Below are 19,144 nucleotides of genomic sequence, written 5' to 3'. Positions count from 1 at the left end.
TGGCTGAAACGCTTGGACTTTGGGCGCTAGCTGTTGCCGCCGGTGTTGGCTCTAGAACCTTATATGTTAATTGACATTCACTGTATTTAAGCTTGAAAACGGGAGTCATGAACAAGGTGTTGACTTGAAACACTTATGAAACCAAGACTCAATGCATACCTTTCTACATTGGTAACCAAGTGCATATCTACAAACAATCACATCTGTGTGTAGTGATCTGATGGGAGTGTAAAGTATAGTGAAGCTAAAATAATTTTCTCTCCACGATGCCTTATATGCCAAGACTTCCGTCGAATAGTCCACGAGTCATGGACCAAGAGAGGGGGCTTGGCAGGGAGATGTGGAGCAGTCGTCGCAAGCCAGGTGTCGTTGTCGATCTATGATACCAGAGACTTATTGTATGTATCATACGGGGGTTTGTGAGTAGACTACTCCGTATATACAAACTACATGGTAAGGCTGCCCGCCATAATTAGAAAATAATTCTGGGACACTCTATCCTGGACCCATTGATTAATTCCACGCGATCGCGAATACCCTCCTCATCACACTATACTCAACATAAAAGGGCGGAATAAATTTCTCCACCATGCGACCCCATGAAGCCCTCCAATGATAAGTATGCATGGCACGGTAGAACTCCCAATATTCCGGCCAAAATCCAGCTAGGCCCCAGTCCAAGAGAACAACAGTGCCATCAGACCGGACAATGATATTCCCTGGATGTAAATCCGCGTGTGTAAACAAGATCTTGTGATTTTTGAGACCTCGGACCGTCTGGTACAGCACATACTCGGTATTGAAAAAGGTTGATTCGATGTCATGTTCAGGTTCAAGCACATCCGGGGGCAATCGATCTCGCAAAGCTTGAATAATACCTTCGTCAAAGCTTTCCTCTGATTGGTATGGACCGTAGCTGTACTTAGTGTAGTCGCCGTAGCCGGCCTCAAAGATGCCATCTCGACAGGGTGATCTGTCAAGTCCGCCGATGAATTCACCTGGAATATCCCGCATCTGGTTCACGTAGTCCCGTAATTGCCCCAGTATGCGATCTTGCTCAGCCTGCGAAGCACGGTCCCAATATTGTTCCAGTGGCTCGCCCGCTTCATATGACATTACGATGTATGCAATATCGTCAAGGATATATGCACTGAGAAGCTTTGGTGTTGCTATGGTCGTACGGGTAGATGCCAAATGTAACGCCTCGGCTTCGCCTAAGCCAACACCATGGCCGAATTTCACAATTGTCTCCGAGTCTGCGAAAACAACACGCGCGCCCATTTTGTCAAGGTTGTCTGCTGTCTGCAAATCGCCAGGGTCGAGTATGATAGATGGAGGTCCAATGACTTCTGAGTAAATTAGGCGAGGTTTTTGCTCCTCGGTTTTGACCTCTTCAGAAGAGGTGCAGCTGGTTGTCATAGCGGAAGCTGTCGTTTCCTTTTCTACCCTAGTCTTCTCCATATCAAAACTTGCTGCCGCACTGGTCTCCGGGGTCTCAAGCCCGGTGTTGTCCTTTGGATCACTCGCAAGGCAGTCACTACGGAGAAAATCAGATCCCGCGAAGGATTCTCCAATACCGCCATATCGAGGTGGGATTTGTGAGCCAAGATATTGTTTCAGGTCCTCTGGACTTTTCAGCAATACCGTATCTCTCAAGAGAGCTTCATCAACATCAAGAGATGCGAGGTATTCTTCATGAGGATTCATGATATATGCCTTTCCCAGCATATCAGGATAGTGATGCCGAATCAATGTGACCAATTCCTCGAGGCCGCTGCGGAGCATTTTCTGGAAGTACTGATGTACTCTCTCCACATGTTGGGTTGCATGTATCTTGAATTCAACCACACAGGAAGCTGAATAGTGATGTAGATCAGACCTAGCAGCTGCATGCAACAGAAGCAGGGAAAGCTTTTCCATTACAGCAAGACCTATATTAACCAACCCTTGAGACGTCGCCAGGCTTCTGTGCATTGGTGCGTATCCCTTGAGCGTCATCTCATCAATGCTAACCCACAGCACATATTGGCCCTCATTTAGAGTGATATGGCACAGGTCCAAGTCCGGAAGAATGGTCTCTGCTTCGGTGAGGAGAGCCTTCGGGTCACAGTAGCGTCGCCATTCCAAAGTCTTCTCAAGTGAGACACTTGCCCTGGAGACCTGAAGTGCGGGGATTGCGGAATGGGTTGCGAGAAACTATTGATAAATCAGTGACGAAACGGATGAATCCCAGTGGATGTCCATAGTCTCAGTACCTTTTCCAAAATGACCTCCAGTACCTGTCGCTCCGCGTGCTTCAAATCAACACCCCAAATCTCAGTATGTCGTGACTTCTTCAAAATAGAAGGAAGGTTATCCCGAAAACGACTAGCCAGAGAACTTGTTTTCTCTGATGAAACAGACATTTTCAAATGTGCCTGCTAAAGAGGACGAAACGCTGTCAGATAAACTGATACCCGAAATTGTGATGAGAGGTCTGCCAAAGGGTCTAATATCGTGAAGGAACACGAATATTCTTGCTGGTGGGGGAACTCAACCCTCTCATTGTTCCGGGAGTCGACCGCCCGGGTGGGCTTAATCACTTGAACATTGATCGTTGCCCAGGTAGATTTGGCTCCGATTCCGTAAACACTCATGCACCTATGGATGCTTGGGGCAGTCCCGTAGACCAATGGGACCTGGGCACGAGTCTATCTTTAGGGTTGATCTACTTGACACCCACTAGCGCCTCAATGGGCGCCGAGGCATCCCATGAGGCTCTCATCGCCACTGAGTTGAAATATTCTCACCACAACATACCACCGATCACCCGAGTGGGTCAGGGTCTTTTAGCCGCCATAGATGTATCATGTTTTAGTTAGCTTGGGTGCCACCGTTTCCTAAGAGCCACTCGATACCTAAGCTGCGAGGGTTCTATAAAACATGATTCTTCTAATCTAAGTCTCCTCAAAGTCTCAGCGCTTGTCTAGCGAGCGGTTTGGCCAACGGACTTTTCCATGGACACAATGTCGCTTTATGGTCTCTTCTCAGGATACGATGAATAGTACACAACGCCCTGTCAATATGTCTATCATTATTCTCAGCCAATATCCTCTCCTCTCTAATTTGATCGCGTATCGCAATTCTCCTCAAGCATATATACGTTTATTGAATCAATTTGCGGCGTTGTCTCATAGTTATTATCCGGTTGTAAAGTTGGAATAAACAATTGATGGAGAGAGCAAAAAAGGGACACACATCATGTCTAAGATGATTTAATCCCCTGAGCTATGTAGGGCCCGTGAACCCTCAATATGCCCCAATGTAATGCGTCACATGAAACTCCATGTACTTACAGCCCAAGCGTAGCTTCTCTGTTTATGCCACGCCACGCTCACGAGCGGTGTGGGGACACGCTGGGATAAATATAAATATATAACCGCCGACAACTGCTACATAGTTCTTTTACTCTACCGGCGCTAGTCATGGGATCCCCCAATTATGGTATTTCAATCAATATTTACGGTCGTGGCGACGCTAAGCTCGGCGACTGCCCATCCCACATGGGAATTGCCATCTACAAGCATGCATCATATACGCAACCCCACAGACGAAGACTTCATCTATGATCCGCGGCCACAGCCGCTCGAGAACCCGGTTCTTAAAGGCCGCTGCGAGCTTGCTTCTTTCAATTATGAGCAGAGCCGACAAGCTGCTAGCCTGATTTCTGCGTTTGGGAACGACGAGTCTAACATCCCCGAGTTTGGGGTAGGAAATTGCCAAGACTGGGTTTCAAGTGCTGTTGGAATGCTTGAGCATGCTGGTGTTTTTCCTTCTGGAGAGGAGCAATTCTGGAAGAGTATGATCAACAGAAGTTCGGAGGAAATGAAAAATGAATGTCTTCGGGGAGGGAAGAAATGGATAGATGGCCCAGAGTCGACGTATGAAGGGGATCCTGATGCAAGATTCGTGGACAGAGAACGGGACACAGCGAAGCCTGTTGGAAAGTTGGTTCAGAATGATGTGTTCCGGGCACGTATGCAGTCGCTTTTGGGCCCCAAGCGAAGTGGTGAGAGTGATCATGATGAGATGCCTACAGAACGCCCGCTTTATGTGTCGAGTCCTTTCTTTAGTAAGTTGGCTGGGATGAAAGATTGAGTGCATTCTATAAGCATCACATCATTCTTGCTTCAAGCTGTAGACGGAGCCGCAGAAACTAAAATGGTGATAAGAAGAGTCTAAGGCCCCGGACCCGGATCAAGCGAGCTACAAAGCAGGATTATGCAACCGCTACGCAAGATAGTCTTTTCGTAAAGATCAATTGATCTCAAATGGGTAAATGTATATGTAGTTTGACGAAGACCGCTTGCTTACGCGTCAGTCATATGTGCTCTATGTGCACGACCAAGGCGAGCGGACGTATATAATTGTATGATTGTGGATGGGTGTGCTTGCTCGGCCTGAACGCGTGCACGGTTCAGTTGCGCTGCGGGCCAGGTTTAGCAGCACCGCCTCAGCTCCGGGCGGAAGGGTGGGTTCAGCGTCGTGGCCAGGAGATGCCACGTCTAATGACTCCATCGAGACCAAGAACAAAAACACCGGCATTTGACCATATTTCAATACAGTATATTACAAGTATTCAAGAAAGTACAATACCGCTCGTAAATTACCAGTCGTACTTTTCCTCATACGGTAAACACTCTTGGTGGGTCCCGGCAATCAAAGTAAGAAAGGACGTCATCAACAAATTCCCCTGGGCCGAGATGATACAGCATACAGGAGAATATTGAAATTAAAGTAAAAATAAAATAAAACACTCTTTCTCTTCCTTCAATTCTCTCATGGCCAATTATAGCCAAGCCACAAACGCAAACTACGAAAAATACATGAATTCAAAGGGGCCTACGACTATTTCTGATCCTTACGACGCCTCGACTTACACTAGTACATTCCTCAATGCCTGCCAGGAGTGGAAATAATAAAACGAATAATGCCCGCCATGCGCGTACGACATCTTGGTCGAGTGGCTTCCACTTCATCCAGAAGACCGGCGAATCCTCCGAAAACGCGCAAGGCCGCCGACGACGCGAGTCCAATACCTCCCTCGCCAGTGTTGAAGAACGCTCTTCCTCCCAAGATTCGCTCGACTCGTTCGCCATCGATGATAACATGTTAAGAAATACCTCAATGGATCTGGGTGGTGACCGCAAAACCCAGCATGTGCGCGGCCGCTCTATCAGCCATGGCCAGCCACAGGTACTGACCCTGCAGGGAGAGGAGCCCCCCGACTGTGCGGGAGCCAACTCGCCCCGCGCTCGTAACGTGGATGTCGCTGCCGCGGAAGGGTCAACTGGGACTGCTGGGCCTCTGTCGTGTCTTTGATTTCTTGCAGATTGCGTCGCTACAGGCCTACATGTTCTACCAGCTCAAGTCGTTCGATTCGAACCTGTCCGATTCCGATGTCGCGACCCAGGCGGGAATTCTGCAGGGCGCTTTTACTGCTGCTCAGTTTGCGACGGCGATCCCTTGGGGTCGTGTTGCCGATGCGGAGTGGGGTGGTCGAAAGTTTGTTCTACTTGTTGGTCTGGTGGGCACCGCGGTGTCTTGTTTGGGAGTCGCATATTCGACGTCGTTCGCGCAGGCCGTGTTCTGGCGCTCGTTTGGTGGCGCCATCAATGGCACCGTTGGTATTATTCGGACTATGATTGCGGAGAATGTGAAAGAGAAGAAATATCACTCGCGGGCTTTCTTGATTCTGCCAATTGGCTTCAACATAGCTTCGTTATTTGGTCCTGGTGAGTACCTCGTTTTGTCAATGCTGTTCCGGCAATACGACAATCCGCTAATCAGTATTACAGTGATGGGTGGCATGCTGGCGGATCCCGTTAAGAGTTACCCCCGCCTCTTTGGTCCCAATTCTTCCTTTGGAGGCGCGGATGGAGTGCAATGGCTCGAGAAGTACCCTTATGCACTGCCGATGTTCGCAAACTTCTGTTTCCTCTCTGCAACGGCAGCCTTGGTTGCGTATGGGTTAGAAGAGACCTTGGCGTCTTGCAAGGGTAAGCCTGGCCTGGGTGTATTTGCTAAGAGGTTGTTTGCGCGCGGCGCGAAGAAGGTGTTCCCCTCTTCGTTGTCCTCGTACACAAAAATTCCGCTGCGCGACTACGAAGAGGATGGGCCTTTGCTGGGCCGCCCCACGGACCACTCGGAAAGCTATGAACTCGAAGAAAAGGCGCACAAGCCTGCCCGCCTTCGACGCGTGTTACCTTTCCGAAGAATCTGGACCAAGAACGTGTTGTGCACCCTCGGCGCACAGGCTTTCTTCGACTTCCAAATGGGTGCTTTCAACAACCTCTGGCTCCTTTTCCTGTCTACTCCCCGCTATGATGCCAATGATCCTGCGAGCCCCGCCCGAAGCTTGCCATTCGCTTTCACCGGCGGACTGGGCATGCTGCCGCAGAGCGTTGGTTTCGCAACCGCCATTTTGGGTGTAATTGGCATGCTCCTCCAGTTTACCATCTACCCTACTATCAACGGCCGTCTGGGGACAGCCAGGAGCTACCAATATTTCCTCTCCCTCTTCCCGATTGCATACTTCATTGCCCCTTATATCTCGCTGGCTCCATCTACAATTCCCCCTCCCGGTCAAGCCAACGGCCCCTGGGTTTGGTTCTGGATCATTGTCGTCCTATTCTTCCAGGTCACTGCCCGAACCTTCACTCTTCCCACCTCTATTATCCTGCTGAACAACTGCTCGCCACATCCATCAGTCCTTGGCACAATCCACGGAATTGGTCAGTCAGTCTCGTCAGCCTTCCGTACTATTGGACCTATCTTTTCAGGTGCGTGGTATGGATATGGTCTGGATATTGGCATGGTCGGCTTCGCTTGGTGGTTGATTGCATTGGTATCCGTGTTTGGCTGCCTTGCAGCTATCTTCGTATATGAAGGTTCTGGACATGAGATTACCCTTCCTGGTGAGGAAGACGAGATCTGATGTAATACGGTATGAAAGTGTCTTTCTTTTTTCTCGAGAGTTGATTGTACATTCCTTCAACATTTTGCATACTATAAGGTGTTGTTTGGTTGGGTGATGTTTGTCCTATCATGCTTTGAAATTGCTGTTCTGCTGGTGCTGGTCACCTGAATATCCCTGACTGATATCTTTCCCATTTGCACTCATTGCTGCACCAGTGAGCAGTGTCGTTTCGCATATTGAACTTTCTGATATTTTGCCTGCATCTGGTTTTTCCCCTTGCATTTGTTTCTTGGATACCATCTTGCTTTGCACCTTTCCTTATATTGCAGCATCTTCATTTTGTTCCCTACTTTAGAATAGAAAAATCCAGGCACTGCTCTGGTCAGTTGATTCGATGATCAAGAATGAAAACAAACATACCATATACTATTTTTCCAAGCTTGATTATTCCGAAAAAAATTCAGTACATATATTATAGCAAGTGATTCGGCCGTCATTTGGTAAAACGTATCATCTATTTTGACTTTGTCTTCATATCTCTTCACACGAAGGCGACTCTCACAAGCTAGCCCCGTATCCCTTGGCATAGCTAGCATCAAAGGTCTCCTTGTTGACCGCATATTCACGAATATAATCCCTCTCAAGGTCGTGCGTCCTCCGGCCAAGAAGAACAAGACTGTGCAATGGAGCGCCCATCTCAACAGTAGACAACTCCTTAAGTGTACCAGAAACAAGTTGTTGATTAGCAGCGCCAACTCGGGCAGCACCAACAGCCAAACTGTCCGGTCCATAAATGCCCTCCTGGCGTTCTTCCTCGGTCTCCAGCATCTGTGACGCACACTGCGCAACGGTCATGTAGCGCGGAGGCTCGAAAATGCGGCGGCCGCGCGCCATGTTCTCTAGCGACTGCTCCTTGACCTTAATATCGAGCAGGACGAGTGTGTGTAGACCGATCTGAATGTTCTCGCGCACGCGGTCGTAGTACGACGATGGCTTCCAGGTCTCAGTGAAGAAGACCATGCTGACTGTCTGTCCAAAGTTGTACAGCTGGAGTCCTGTGCAGCCAATTCCGGACATGATGGAGGCGTTCGGGACGACTTTGGTCTCGATGCCAAGTTCGCGCGCACGGAGGACGAGATCGGTATGAGTTGTTGCGCTGTTGGTGGTATCGTGTCAGCTATAGATCTTGTAGGGGAGACGAATGGAGCCCGTACCCGAATGGATCTCCCACCACGAGGAACACAATATCAACTTTGTCACCGCCAGCGAGGATGTCATCGCTGCCAGTCTCAACTAGTTCGCGGTCTGCCTCGATGACAGGGCGGCCATAGAACGCTTCCTACTGGTATTATGTTTAATCAGTCCATCTGTGCGAGTGATATGCAATATTTCATTGCCATATGGAACCGGGGTAAAAGTTTTGGAACCAAACTCACCAGCTTTTCCTTATCGACAAGAAGAATGCTCGTGTATGCCTCTAAATAGACTCTCTCGGCCCGCTTCACGATCTCTAGACCGCGGACAGTGATATCTGTCTCATCGGCAAGACCAAGTCCAACTAGATGAAGCATATTGACTGTAAAGTCTCAGATTATGCAATTGAGCAGAATGCAATGGATCTCACTGTATAGCAAACAGTTCGAAAAAAACGAATGACCGTGCCCCGCGATGCTGGCAGAATGCTCCGTGACCGCCGGATCAAAGAGTATCCGCTTATCGCTTATCTCCCCCAGATCGGCCTGTGCGCGTCCAGAGCTTCATCTTCCTCGCGACCATCTTTGACTTTGCTTTCAACCAACCCAATACCGCTCACTCTTCCTGGTTAAATACCAGTGTAACCTCTTATCCCGATAGCTTGAGTCATTTCCCCTGGTAGGGTTACCGCCATCAATCATGAGCTCTGATCGGAATCCGAAGTATCGGCAGGAGATACAGCAGGTGAGTTCCTCCCCGGCCTCTGGTTCTTTTTGCTTGTGGCTTTCGGTATATCGGTCTTTCTGGCTCTCGATCATTTCAATTATATGTCCTTGTCAGGTTTGTGAGGACTTTTGAACACATTCTGCCTGTCGGCTGGCTTTGCGACACAACATGAGTCGCGCAAACATATTGTCTTTGGGGACAGTGCCACATTCACCTCGATTCCCCCGAGTCCCACCGGAAGACAGTAGTATGTCAAATTTGGCGCTGCCTTGCAGGTCTGAAAATATCACGTCCACGGATAGTCTGGCTGGGTTTGCGACAGATGACTTGCATTGCGAATTTACTCATTTGCTGGAACAAGGCCATCCCATTCTTGTTCTCTTCAAGTTCTCAAAGCGAAGGTCGATCTTGGGTCCACATACATGTGTTCATGTTGTACCTGTCCAGCTAGGCCTTTTAGTCTTGCACTGTTGGATTGCTGGAATGTGCGCATCTTGACGTCGAGCAACAAAACGGCAATACTCAAAATGTATGAACCGTCTCATCAACTGGTCCTGTCAACATCAAAGTTTTCGCATGCTTTTGCATTGGACCAACGAGTTTTATTGGGTTAAAAACCAAGGACAATTTCAAAGTTGCTAGAATTAAGAGCAATTGACAAGACGGTCGTGCCTTCTCTTCTATGTCTTGATGTTCGCAGGGGTCACGAGTGAGCTTTATATCGATCTCGATATTATGATGATGGCTGCCGTTTACCCTATCGGCTTGCCAAAGTGCCCAGGCTTCTCATTTCTCACTCATCCACGACCTTTCTTTCAGCTTTCCCCGCTACTTGTGCCTCAGACATCCATTCACTGTATTGAATCCTTCATTTGTTTTTTCTCAATTAGTTGATCATGGCGCCAATCATGTACCCTCCCAGACTTGACGCCAGATCGATTGTCGAGCTCTGGAGACAGCGCCAGGAAACAATTGCGCGAAATGAGGAATATATGCAAGGATATCCTCAAGGGACCCTGAGTGATCCTGATAGGACCTTGACTGATCCTGATATGGCCTCGAGTGATCATTATATGGGCCTGGGTGATCCAGATGAGAACTTAAGTGATTGGATCACCACCTCACCTGTCAATGCTACTTGTGTAGCTTCAGACTCGGGTGTGGATATCCCTGAAAATATTCTTATGCATTCTGTGGAACACGTCTCTGGTGCGAATCAAGACGACCTGTCGGACGATGCCAAATTGGATTTCTTCGCTATGGGAGAGTCAGAGTTCTTTGCCATGGGAGAGTACTTCCATGATCTTTATACCCATCATCATGATCCTACAAAGGAGTCACTCGTTCGTGTTCGACTTCGCAGGTTGGGTACCCATATATTCAACTCGCTCAGCTTTCTGAAGGACAATGTCACGACCAACTCCGAGCCAGTGACTGAAACAGACCCCTCTGAACCAATTATCGAGAGCCAGGAAGACTACGAGATAGAGAAAGAAAACATATCTGGAGGGCTATTTACTAACCACAGTATTAAGATGATGTTTGTCTCCGGAGAGACAGCTGAGCCTTCCCCTGAAACTACTACTTTGATTGAGGAGATCACCCGCCAACAAGTGATCGAGATTGTGAGTACTGATGATTGTGTCTTGGAAGCTCTTGTCATTAACGATCAAATAGCTCAGCCGCAGCACCGCATTGGCGACTCGCCGCGGAGTTCGCTCGATCTCTACTGACGATCTGATTTTCCTGATTCGCCACGACAAGGCCAAGGTCTCCCGTCTGCGAACCTTCCTGTCCTGGAAGGACGTTCGCAAGAATGTCAAGGACTCCGACGACAAGGGTGGTGGTGACGCCGCTGATTTTGCCGCTGCCGACGATGCGGCTGGCGTGGTTGCAGGCCCTCAAGATGTTGCCCCCAAGCCCAAGAATAAGCGCGCGAAGGTCGGACTTGCGTGGGATGTCAACAGTTTCTACTCAGTTCAGGTCCCTGAGCGTGAAGATGAAGAGGACGAAGAAGAGGAGGAACAGAACTACGCGACTCTCCAGCGTCTAGCTGCCGCCGATGAACGCACCCGCCACATGACCCGAGAGGAGTATGTCTTTTGGTCTGAGTGTCGCCAGGCCTCTTTCACCTACCGCAAGAGCAAACGATTCCGCGAGTGGGCAGGCTTCGGTATCGTGACCGAATCTAAGCCAAACGATGACATTGTGGACATCCTCGGATTCCTCACATTCGAGATCGTCCAGACCCTGACTGAACAGGCACTCAAAGTCAAGGAGCGCGAAGATAATGAGAAGCACCGTCGCGGTGGCGCCGAAGCCGGCGAGAACCTCAAGAAGCGTAAGCGCGAGACCGGCCTGTTTGACCCCCCCCGAGGAGGGACGCACTCCCATTGAGCCACGACACGTCCGCGAGGCCTACCGCAAGCTGCAGGCCACCCCCCAGAAGGCGGTCGCTATGCTGTTGCACAACGGCCGTGTTCCTGCCCGCCTCCCTCTTGCTTTGGTGAGTTTACGTAAACTTTTACTTTTGTGTTCTTATGCTAACGAAGCCACTAGATTTAATTGTTCGTCCACTCAGGCATCATCAGCTTCATATTGATGCTCTTTCATGAATTACGCGCATGGCAGCGGGAGTTTGCGAACGATACCCAATCTTTTCTTGTTTGATTTGTGCATTCAGTGGCGACGGAGTCAGTCCCTTAGTTGTTTCTTCTGATATCACCATTTTTGTTTGAATAGTTCGCTATTGTACCTTTGATTACAACTTCCTGTGCACTGTATTTTCGGCCTAGTTATCCAACCAGTTCCTCTACGGCATGACGTTGGGCATAGGGTAAATGTATTAGCCTGAATCATGAAGTCTCACAATCGGAACTACTCCCCGTGTAGAGGGTAAGCTGACGGCGAGTGAGCTCGCAGGATTATCTACGTATCCCATAGCTGTGTTAGCATTTACACGAAGATGTCCAAGATCAGAGATACAATTTTGATTGAATATTGCTCAGAAATGAACATGCCATCAAGGTCTCAATTCAAGTAGCCATTGGGTATTTATTCCTCCAGTAAAAGCTCTCCCAAATGTTCATAGCATGCCAATTCTTCCGTACTTCAGGGTGCGACTTGATCAAAGAGAAGTTTCGATGTATATCAGCGAATGGTAGGCTCAGCGCATCAATATAGCGCAATATCTCACGAAGAAATGTTTTGAAGTTGTTCTTGGCCGCTAACTCAAGTAGCGATAAACCAAAGCGATCTTCTGGAAGAGGATTTGCTCCTCGATCTAGAAGAAGCCGAGCATAAGCAAGGCATTTTGACTCGCCCCTATAGGCCATGAAGTCGTGGGCGTGGCCCTGGAGATTTCTGATATCTGCACCGTAACGCAGGAGCACGGTAATCGTTGCTTCTGCAGCGTCTTGATCCTTGGCTCTCAACGCATTCTCTAGGTATGATCTTGGGGAGAGCGAGTTGCGATTCCATTCCAAATTTGGGTCGAATCCTTTTTTGAGGAAGAATTCTGTGAGTTCTGCATTTCCTTGTGAGATAGTCTCTCTCAACACTTGCTGTGCATCTTGGTCGTCTGCCAGAGCCACCACACCATGCATAGCAAGAAGATTCAGCATAGCCGGTCCACCCTCACCTTTTGATGCTTCACCAATCAAACTTTGGTTGGAGCCGAAAAAAGCGGATGGTTTAAGGGGCACATTGTGGTCGAGCAAGACTTGCATAGATGCAATATCGCCGTACTTGACAGCCTGTGAGATCGGATTTGTTCCGTCATGGTGGAATTCAGCTTGGCCGTTTGCACCTCGCGAAAGTAGCAAATCAATGATCTGAGGAAACCCCATGGCTGCAATAACAGCAGAGTCTCCTTCGGTCTCTGCCTTCTTTAGATCGAGACCATGGTCGAACAGCAACTTCACTATCTCGATGTGACCTTCTTGACAGGCCGAAAAGAGCGGCTGATATTGCGGATCATACTCCATGTCCTCATCTGGATCCTCCCCATACACTCCTGCGCCGTGTTCTAGAAGAACAGCAGCGATCTGAACCTGCCCTCTTCCCGCGGCCGCGGATAGTGCTGGGCGGGGCATTGAGGAGTAATCAGCATAGGAATGACTGCAAACGATGTTTGGATCATATCCACTCGAAAGAATCTCCCGAAGAAGACCCTCAAGTCCACAAAGTGCCGAAACAAACAGAAGGATAGCCAAGTCTTCGCCTTTCTTAGAGATCTTGGCATTCACGTCAATTTTTGACAGGATGTATTTCACGATATCATATTTCTTACGTTCAGCTGCCCATCTCAAAGGCCATAATGTAGCATCGTCATGCATCTCAGGATCCGGACAGGCTCCAGCCTCCACGAGAAACTTGATAGTCTCAATATCGCCTAGCCTGGCAGCTAAAGCCAATGGGGTGATTTTCCTGTCGCATGCAACATTTACATCGGCCCCCAAATTACTCAAAAACCGAGCAATTTCCAAGTATTTATGCTCCATCGCAAGTGCAAATGGATACTTAACACCATACTGACTGGCTTCAGTGATGCTTTGAGGAAAGAGTTCTGCCAGTAATTGGACTAATGCCAGGTTCCCACTGGGAACAACCAGATAGATAGCATCGATCGCATTCTGATTGTTCCAATCTCTCATGACACCATGCGTGATCAGCAAGCGTACAACCTTTTCGTGGCCATTTTCAAGCGCGAGGGTGAACGGGTCACTCTCAGGCCTATAATCGAAGTTGGGGTATCCCTCTTCATCGAGCCCGTACTGGTCCTGAAACCTTTCTGTAAGGGGTCTCCACCCTTCCTTTCGACATGGATCAAGCCCTAAATCCAGAAATATCTTGACCACTTTGTCATGTCCATGAGCTGCCGCTAAAGCCATCGGCTGCCATTCTTCATCCACGCAGGCACTTGGCAAAGCGCCGGCTTCTAGTGACATTCGCACAGTTCTCTCAACACCATTTCGCGCTGCCCATTCAAGGGCAGAGCTACCGAAATAGAGGACATTGTGTCGATATAGAGAATCGTTCATCAAGCGATAAAAGAATTTGCTTGTTCTTAAAAACGAGTTTAAATCGCTGTCATATTCAAAGAAGGTGGCAATGTAGATGACCAACTCAACTGGTAGTCTGGAAACCCCCATTTCAGATGAGTGAAGAGAAGGAAAGTTGGGGTTGGAATATCTCCAGAGTTAGTAGAGTCGGAGCAAACACCGCTAATCTTTAGCGCTCCGCAAAGCCCACCGAGCCCTTCATAGGGGCGCTTATCAGGGCCTTATAAACACCTAGATTGATACTGAGCCATGTAAGTCACGTTTTGGAACGCGACAAAGCGTACTGTTCAGAGAATTTATAGATGAGACTTCTAAAAAAGTTGTGGTACTTCTGTATAGATGGAAAATATACAAGATGAGACGAAACACTACAGATATTCGTGTTAGTAGGGAGATTTTCCCCTTAGATACAGGGTAGTTAAGTTTGATAGAGAATGAGGAAGACACTGCGCACTTGGAACTCGAAATAAAACAGGCCAGTAGCGCCCGTCGCCTTTCAAATAAGCAGTAGAGCATTTCACAGCAGATTTCTTTTGTAAATATAGGTGCTGCTATCTCTCTGGTCGCTGCAAACGCCATCTTCAGCAACAGCCTTTGTTCCGAGCGTCAAAAACGCGCTGTAAATATTAGCGTTTCTTCAGATGCCATCATCGAAGCTGGAGTCCGCTCTATCCGTGATCTAATGTCTGGCTCCGAGTTAACCGCTGTGCTCGCCTACGCTAAAAGCATCGACAAAGTCATGTACCTCGGTGGTGCTGTCAGTATCTCCGTCTGGGTATTTTCTCTGAGACTTGGAAGGACATCCGGAAGGTCAAGGAGCTTCAGGTCATCACTGACAAATCTCCTGACAGCGGTGATAGAGAGTCGGCAGTGGTCGGCGAAAAGTAAAGTCATTGGTCAGTAACGAATTAGGGAAGTCTGTATTCATAGGTGTTCCTTATACATCATTCGAGATTGCTCCTAGATAGTTTGGGACTGCCTTAGCGAAGTCGATGAATTCGCTACCCATAATCAATCACTCTCAAACAAGTGTGTCCTGTGGTCCAGATAATCAAATAACTACATACTACCCATACTAACACTCATTGACACATTCAATCACACTTTCTACCCCGTTGCCAGCGCTCCATACTTTTGCAATTCTCAAACCTGCCTTTCTCTCAATCAAGTCGTACCACGCTGTGCTAGTCCGCTCTTCCGAAGAGAATAGAGTTAACATCAGCATATCAAGTCCCGTAGTCTCCCAATGGGCACCGATGTGCGGCACAACGTTCTCGTGGATCAACAGTCTGCTATATCCAGGCTTCATGGCCTCCTTCACTCGTGTAAGTATGCTTTCGCATACATCGTCCGGCCAGTTATGCAGAGTTGAGTGTATATAGTAGGCACGGGCACCTGAGTATAATGTAAGCAACATCGTTCGAGATTGATAGAAATCATTTGGATCAGGGCTCCGGATCCTGAATCCTCACCTTTAACGGGCTGTTCTTGATGAAAGTCATACTCCATTCGGATTATAGCCGGATCGAGATCCTTGATCTGGTGAATCATCATGGGTAAATCTTGAAGGTTGAAGGATTAATTTTCCGGGGGCGTTCGGATAGCGAGTGTGAAATCTTGCCAAGTCATGGCCCATGTTGCCGCCGATGTCCACGAGGAATGGTGCATCTGGGCTAAAATCGGCCCCGTCGATGAGCATATCCTTCACAGGATAGACATCGGGGTCCATCCAGCATGGGCGACCCAGGTTGTAACCTCCAAGGTAATCATTCAGGTGTTTTCCATAGCCCGAGTCATGCACCCAATCAAATACGTTCTTTTCAGTACCATAGGCATACATCAGAGATGTGTCATGAGAATTTGTCGGATTCACCCAGCCACGCTTACGCGAGAACTCGTGGAATTTCAAGGTGCCAGCAGCAGTGCACGCGGTGCTAGATGAGCGGCATGATATATTAGTCACTTGTTACTTCATGAAATTTGACTGGAGGTCGAATGAGCACTCACACACCAAGATACCCATGCCCAATTTGTGGAAGGCTCAGCGCCTTGGTATAGTTTGTGGATCTATACTCATCTTCGCCGACCTCGATGAGGAGTCCCATCGCACAGACATGTCGCATCACGCGACCTCGAATACATTTAGCTATAGCTTTAGCGCGGATTATGCAAAGCTCACCGAGAAGCTTGGTATCGACCCCCAGGCTCACGGCCAAATCGGTTACTTTCTGGGGCTTGTCGCCATTCTGAGCCATCAGTATCCATAATCCCGAATCCACGCCAAACCCTATCGCCGCTATTGCACCAATCTATATTATCACTTAGTTTGTCCAGACGATGACAGTTAAAAAGACTCACCTGTCCCCAACAGTGGTCAACCATGGTTTCCCGAGGGGTCTCTAGAGCTCTAGCCAAAGCTCGGCACTTGATTACCACGTCCTTGCGGTCCTCGTCAGTTCCATGAGGTAGGTTGTTAACACCTTTGATAACATCATTCAGCAGTTCAGGAACTGCCTCAGCAATGTTTGGGCGTTTGGCGATACTAAGATCATCAGGACACGAATGATACTCTGCGTTCTCGGCTCCCATGCTGTTGGATACAAGAGCTGAAGTTGAAAGACTTGTTCAGGGGCAAAATGAATAAGATCGTGTATACCTAGATTCTAATGTTGAAGATTTTACGACATATTGTTTGCTGCCCCTATATAACAAGTTTCAACATAGCGTGCAATAGCCTGAAGCGCGTATGACGTACAAACTTGAGTCTCGTGTATTGGAAGCCTTGCAGACTGATAGTATAAACTTGAGTCTCGTATACCGAAAACCTTAGATGCTGATAAGACAAACTCTCAATGAGTCTCGCATACTAGACACCACAGAAGCTAGTTGCACAAACTTGATTCTCGCAAGCCGGAAACATTGGAAGCTAGTGATACAGGCCATAGCCTAGTACGGCTGAAGCCTGTGACGTGCCAAAGGATTCTCTGGATGCTAATAGCAATATCACACGAAATCCTGTCACCGGACCTCATCTATCACAATAATTGGCATATGTGGCCAAGTGATTTCTCCTAGATCTTTTCCGCGAATAAGGGATCCACCAGGTCATGACTGAGTTTCTTACTAGTGGCTAGGTCTAATGGCCTCTAGGAATGGCCGTAGCACTGAAATTCACCAAAAATCACTGATAATTAGAGATGTCAGAGCGACATTTTAGATTTCTAACATGGTGGCCTCGGGATCTGGCAAGCAAAATGCCTTTCTTCAGTGGTCCTTTAGTTTTATATCTTTTAACCCCTTTTAAAGTATTTTCTTGAGAAAACGGAGGGGTTAAGGGCTGGTTTTGTGACAGCGACTCTTCCATGTAGTACTATTCTGGGATTCAGCAATTACTAGCCCTCTCTTTCCACTTTCTCAACCACCCCATGCCACTTGTCGAAAATGTTCTCTGGATCAAACTTCCTCTTCGTCTTCTGCAATTTCTCCAAATTTCGGCCATATGCTTGAACCGGCGTCAATAGGTCCGCTTCCATATTGAGATAGCGTCCCACCGGCTCTTCTCCGAAGTTGTTCCGCCTATCATGCCCTACCCACTCGTGTCCATTCTCACGGCGTATCTGGGCACATAACTTTGAGTTAAACCGCCGAACAGTCTCATCTAGTGCGGGGTTGGTCCATCCAAACATAGTAACAGCATCGTAGTACGCTCCACGATTGGCGTACGCGGTAGCACCTTGAGGCACTTGGCGCAACTTGTGCGTTGAAAAAGTTCAATTGCTAGCGAGCAGACGCTTACGTCAGGGTACATGTCGTGGAATGACCAGATTGAGTCCGCGATTTGTTGAAAAGCGACTGCGTGGAGCGGCATCGTCACATTGCCAGAGCCCTGGAGGCGGCGAATGCCGTATTCGCACATTAAGTTCTGTAGGGTGTTGATCTGGGCAATAGACATCATGCTTGTGCAGTTTGCAATAGATCCGATGCTCAAAAGGTTTGAAAAGTACCTCTTCGCTTCCCACTCTGGTCCGTGGTAAAGTGGGATAGCAGAAAGGACCCGGTTTGCCCCATCCGGGGTGTACCCAACAGCTAGAGCTAAGCAGTGGCCCTCTTGTTGATTTCGATTGTGAAACTCATTTGAAAATGCCACCAGCTCGCGCAGCTTGTCAGGTGCAAATGTCAGAGTTCCACTCCAGACCAATCCCTGCTTAAAGACGCGGGACTTGAATCGCGTAACGACTCCGATCTGAGCTCCAGCTCCACGGACGGCCCAGAAAAGGTCTGGATTTTTTGACCCGGAGGCTTCGAGAATATATCCATCTGCTGTGACTATTTGGACTGATATGAGGTTGTCAATTGCGAGGCCGTATTTTGCTGTCAGCCAGCCGTGGCCTCCCCCTAATATAAGCCCTCCTACACCAGTGTGGTTCACTGCGCCGCCAACAGTAGCTAGTCCACAAGACTCTAGAGCACTATCTACATCACCCCAAAGGCATCCACCATCAAAAGACACGGTCATCTTGGCTTGATCGACTTCAACTTTTCGCAGTTTCCCAAGATGGATAACCATACCTTCTGACGATGACATCCCGCTTGTCGAATGGCCACCGCCACAAACAGCCAGTGGGAGCTTGTTTGAAACGGCAAATTTGATAGCCACAGAGACCTCTTCGGCAGATGTCGGGCTAACAATCACAGCCTAGAAGAAAATTGGTTAGATGTGACTTGGACAGTTCGGCGGGGCCAAACTGACCGATTTGATCTCAGCAGCCTCGCTCCATCTCTTCATGCGCGTGGCATATCCATCATCCCACGGCATGAGAACGTCACCATCTGTGATAGCTCCGCGTAGCTCAGTCCAGTCAGGCATTTTGGTCATACTTTAAATTGAAGGTGGCTCAAATCAATAGTATCATACTCTTTTGTGATAGACCATAGAAGACATGGCAGGTGATATAAGCAGTAACTATGTAAAACTCACTTTATAAGCATTGAAAGGATTACTATCCGTGCGATGGTTGTGTGATACTACGCAAAGGCAGCCTTCAAATCCTGAATTTATATCAAAGTCAAATTGAAATCTGATAAAAGTCTGATGAAAGTCTGATGAAAGTCTCATAAGTGTAAAAAAGTCCGTGCAATGGACAAACCAGGATATCAGAATGTATCAGAGCGTTCGGGAGTACCAGATTAGATGTAACCTGCA

General features: G+C 48.2%; 10 protein-coding genes across 10 annotated transcripts, besides 2 other annotated features; 4 read left to right on the top strand and 6 right to left on the bottom strand.

Moving 5' to 3' along the window:
• Positions 1–513: 513 nt before the first annotated feature.
• Positions 514–2,405, bottom strand: N7500_004536 (kinase-like domain-containing protein; the record flags this gene model as incomplete). The annotated part of the gene is made up of 2 exons (XM_056675681.1): positions 514–2,196; positions 2,256–2,405. 2 exons carry the CDS (start codon positions 2,403–2,405, stop codon positions 514–516), a joined length of 1,833 nt encoding a protein of 610 aa, XP_056530681.1.
• A 1,159-nt stretch (positions 2,406–3,564) lies between these two features.
• Positions 3,565–4,137, top strand: N7500_004535 (uncharacterized protein; the record flags this gene model as incomplete). Its single annotated transcript, XM_056675680.1, has 1 exon — positions 3,565–4,137. One exon carries the CDS (start codon positions 3,565–3,567, stop codon positions 4,135–4,137), a length of 573 nt encoding a protein of 190 aa, XP_056530680.1.
• A 798-nt stretch (positions 4,138–4,935) lies between these two features.
• Positions 4,936–6,976, top strand: N7500_004534 (putative MFS transporter; the record flags this gene model as incomplete). The annotated part of the gene is made up of 3 exons (XM_056675679.1): positions 4,936–5,199; positions 5,255–5,774; positions 5,838–6,976. The coding sequence occupies 3 exons, from the start codon at positions 4,936–4,938 to the stop codon at positions 6,974–6,976; spliced, it is 1,923 nt and encodes a 640-aa protein (XP_056530679.1).
• A 540-nt stretch (positions 6,977–7,516) lies between these two features.
• dph5 (diphthine synthase) lies at positions 7,517–8,529 on the bottom strand (the record flags this gene model as incomplete). Its single annotated transcript, XM_056675678.1, has 3 exons — positions 7,517–8,114; positions 8,173–8,297; positions 8,395–8,529. 3 exons carry the CDS (start codon positions 8,527–8,529, stop codon positions 7,517–7,519), a joined length of 858 nt encoding a protein of 285 aa, XP_056530678.1.
• A 149-nt stretch (positions 8,530–8,678) lies between these two features.
• Positions 8,679–8,970, bottom strand: N7500_004532 (uncharacterized protein; the record flags this gene model as incomplete). Its single annotated transcript, XM_056675677.1, has 2 exons — positions 8,679–8,770; positions 8,841–8,970. The coding sequence occupies 2 exons, from the start codon at positions 8,968–8,970 to the stop codon at positions 8,679–8,681; spliced, it is 222 nt and encodes a 73-aa protein (XP_056530677.1).
• An 816-nt stretch (positions 8,971–9,786) lies between these two features.
• On the top strand, positions 9,787–11,275 carry N7500_004531 (transcriptional regulator SPT3; the record flags this gene model as incomplete). The annotated part of the gene is made up of 2 exons (XM_056675676.1): positions 9,787–10,503; positions 10,556–11,275. 2 exons carry the CDS (start codon positions 9,787–9,789, stop codon positions 11,273–11,275), a joined length of 1,437 nt encoding a protein of 478 aa, XP_056530676.1.
• Positions 11,276–11,336: 61 nt separating this feature from the next.
• Positions 11,337–11,384: a sequence feature (Short protein (N7500_004530, KAJ5162700.1) was converted to a misc_feature.).
• A 53-nt stretch (positions 11,385–11,437) lies between these two features.
• Positions 11,438–11,443: a sequence feature (Short protein (N7500_004530, KAJ5162700.1) was converted to a misc_feature.).
• Positions 11,444–11,913: 470 nt separating this feature from the next.
• Positions 11,914–14,031, bottom strand: N7500_004529 (ankyrin repeat domain-containing protein; the record flags this gene model as incomplete). The annotated part of the gene is made up of 1 exon (XM_056675675.1): positions 11,914–14,031. One exon carries the CDS (start codon positions 14,029–14,031, stop codon positions 11,914–11,916), a length of 2,118 nt encoding a protein of 705 aa, XP_056530675.1.
• Positions 14,032–14,623: 592 nt separating this feature from the next.
• On the top strand, positions 14,624–14,829 carry N7500_004528 (uncharacterized protein; the record flags this gene model as incomplete). Its single annotated transcript, XM_056675674.1, is given in 2 exon segments — positions 14,624–14,716; positions 14,731–14,829. 2 exon segments carry the CDS (start codon positions 14,624–14,626, stop codon positions 14,827–14,829), a joined length of 192 nt encoding a protein of 63 aa, XP_056530674.1.
• Positions 14,830–15,016: 187 nt separating this feature from the next.
• N7500_004527 (Winged helix-turn-helix transcription repressor DNA-binding) lies at positions 15,017–16,530 on the bottom strand (the record flags this gene model as incomplete). Its single annotated transcript, XM_056675673.1, has 5 exons — positions 15,017–15,336; positions 15,414–15,423; positions 15,446–15,875; positions 15,949–16,250; positions 16,300–16,530. The coding sequence occupies 5 exons, from the start codon at positions 16,528–16,530 to the stop codon at positions 15,017–15,019; spliced, it is 1,293 nt and encodes a 430-aa protein (XP_056530673.1).
• An 803-nt stretch (positions 16,531–17,333) lies between these two features.
• N7500_004526 (FAD-binding oxidoreductase) lies at positions 17,334–18,808 on the bottom strand (the record flags this gene model as incomplete). The annotated part of the gene is made up of 3 exons (XM_056675672.1): positions 17,334–17,693; positions 17,738–18,637; positions 18,692–18,808. 3 exons carry the CDS (start codon positions 18,806–18,808, stop codon positions 17,334–17,336), a joined length of 1,377 nt encoding a protein of 458 aa, XP_056530672.1.
• Positions 18,809–19,144: the final 336 nt, after the last annotated feature.

Source organism: Penicillium coprophilum (assembly GCF_028826855.1).
Source record: "Penicillium coprophilum strain IBT 35676 chromosome Unknown utg000004l_segment0_segment0, whole genome shotgun sequence".
NCBI classification, from domain to species: Eukaryota; Fungi; Ascomycota; class Eurotiomycetes; order Eurotiales; family Aspergillaceae; genus Penicillium; species Penicillium coprophilum.
Note: the sequence above shows the minus strand (reverse complement) of the source record. Positions and strands in the feature narration are given on the sequence as shown.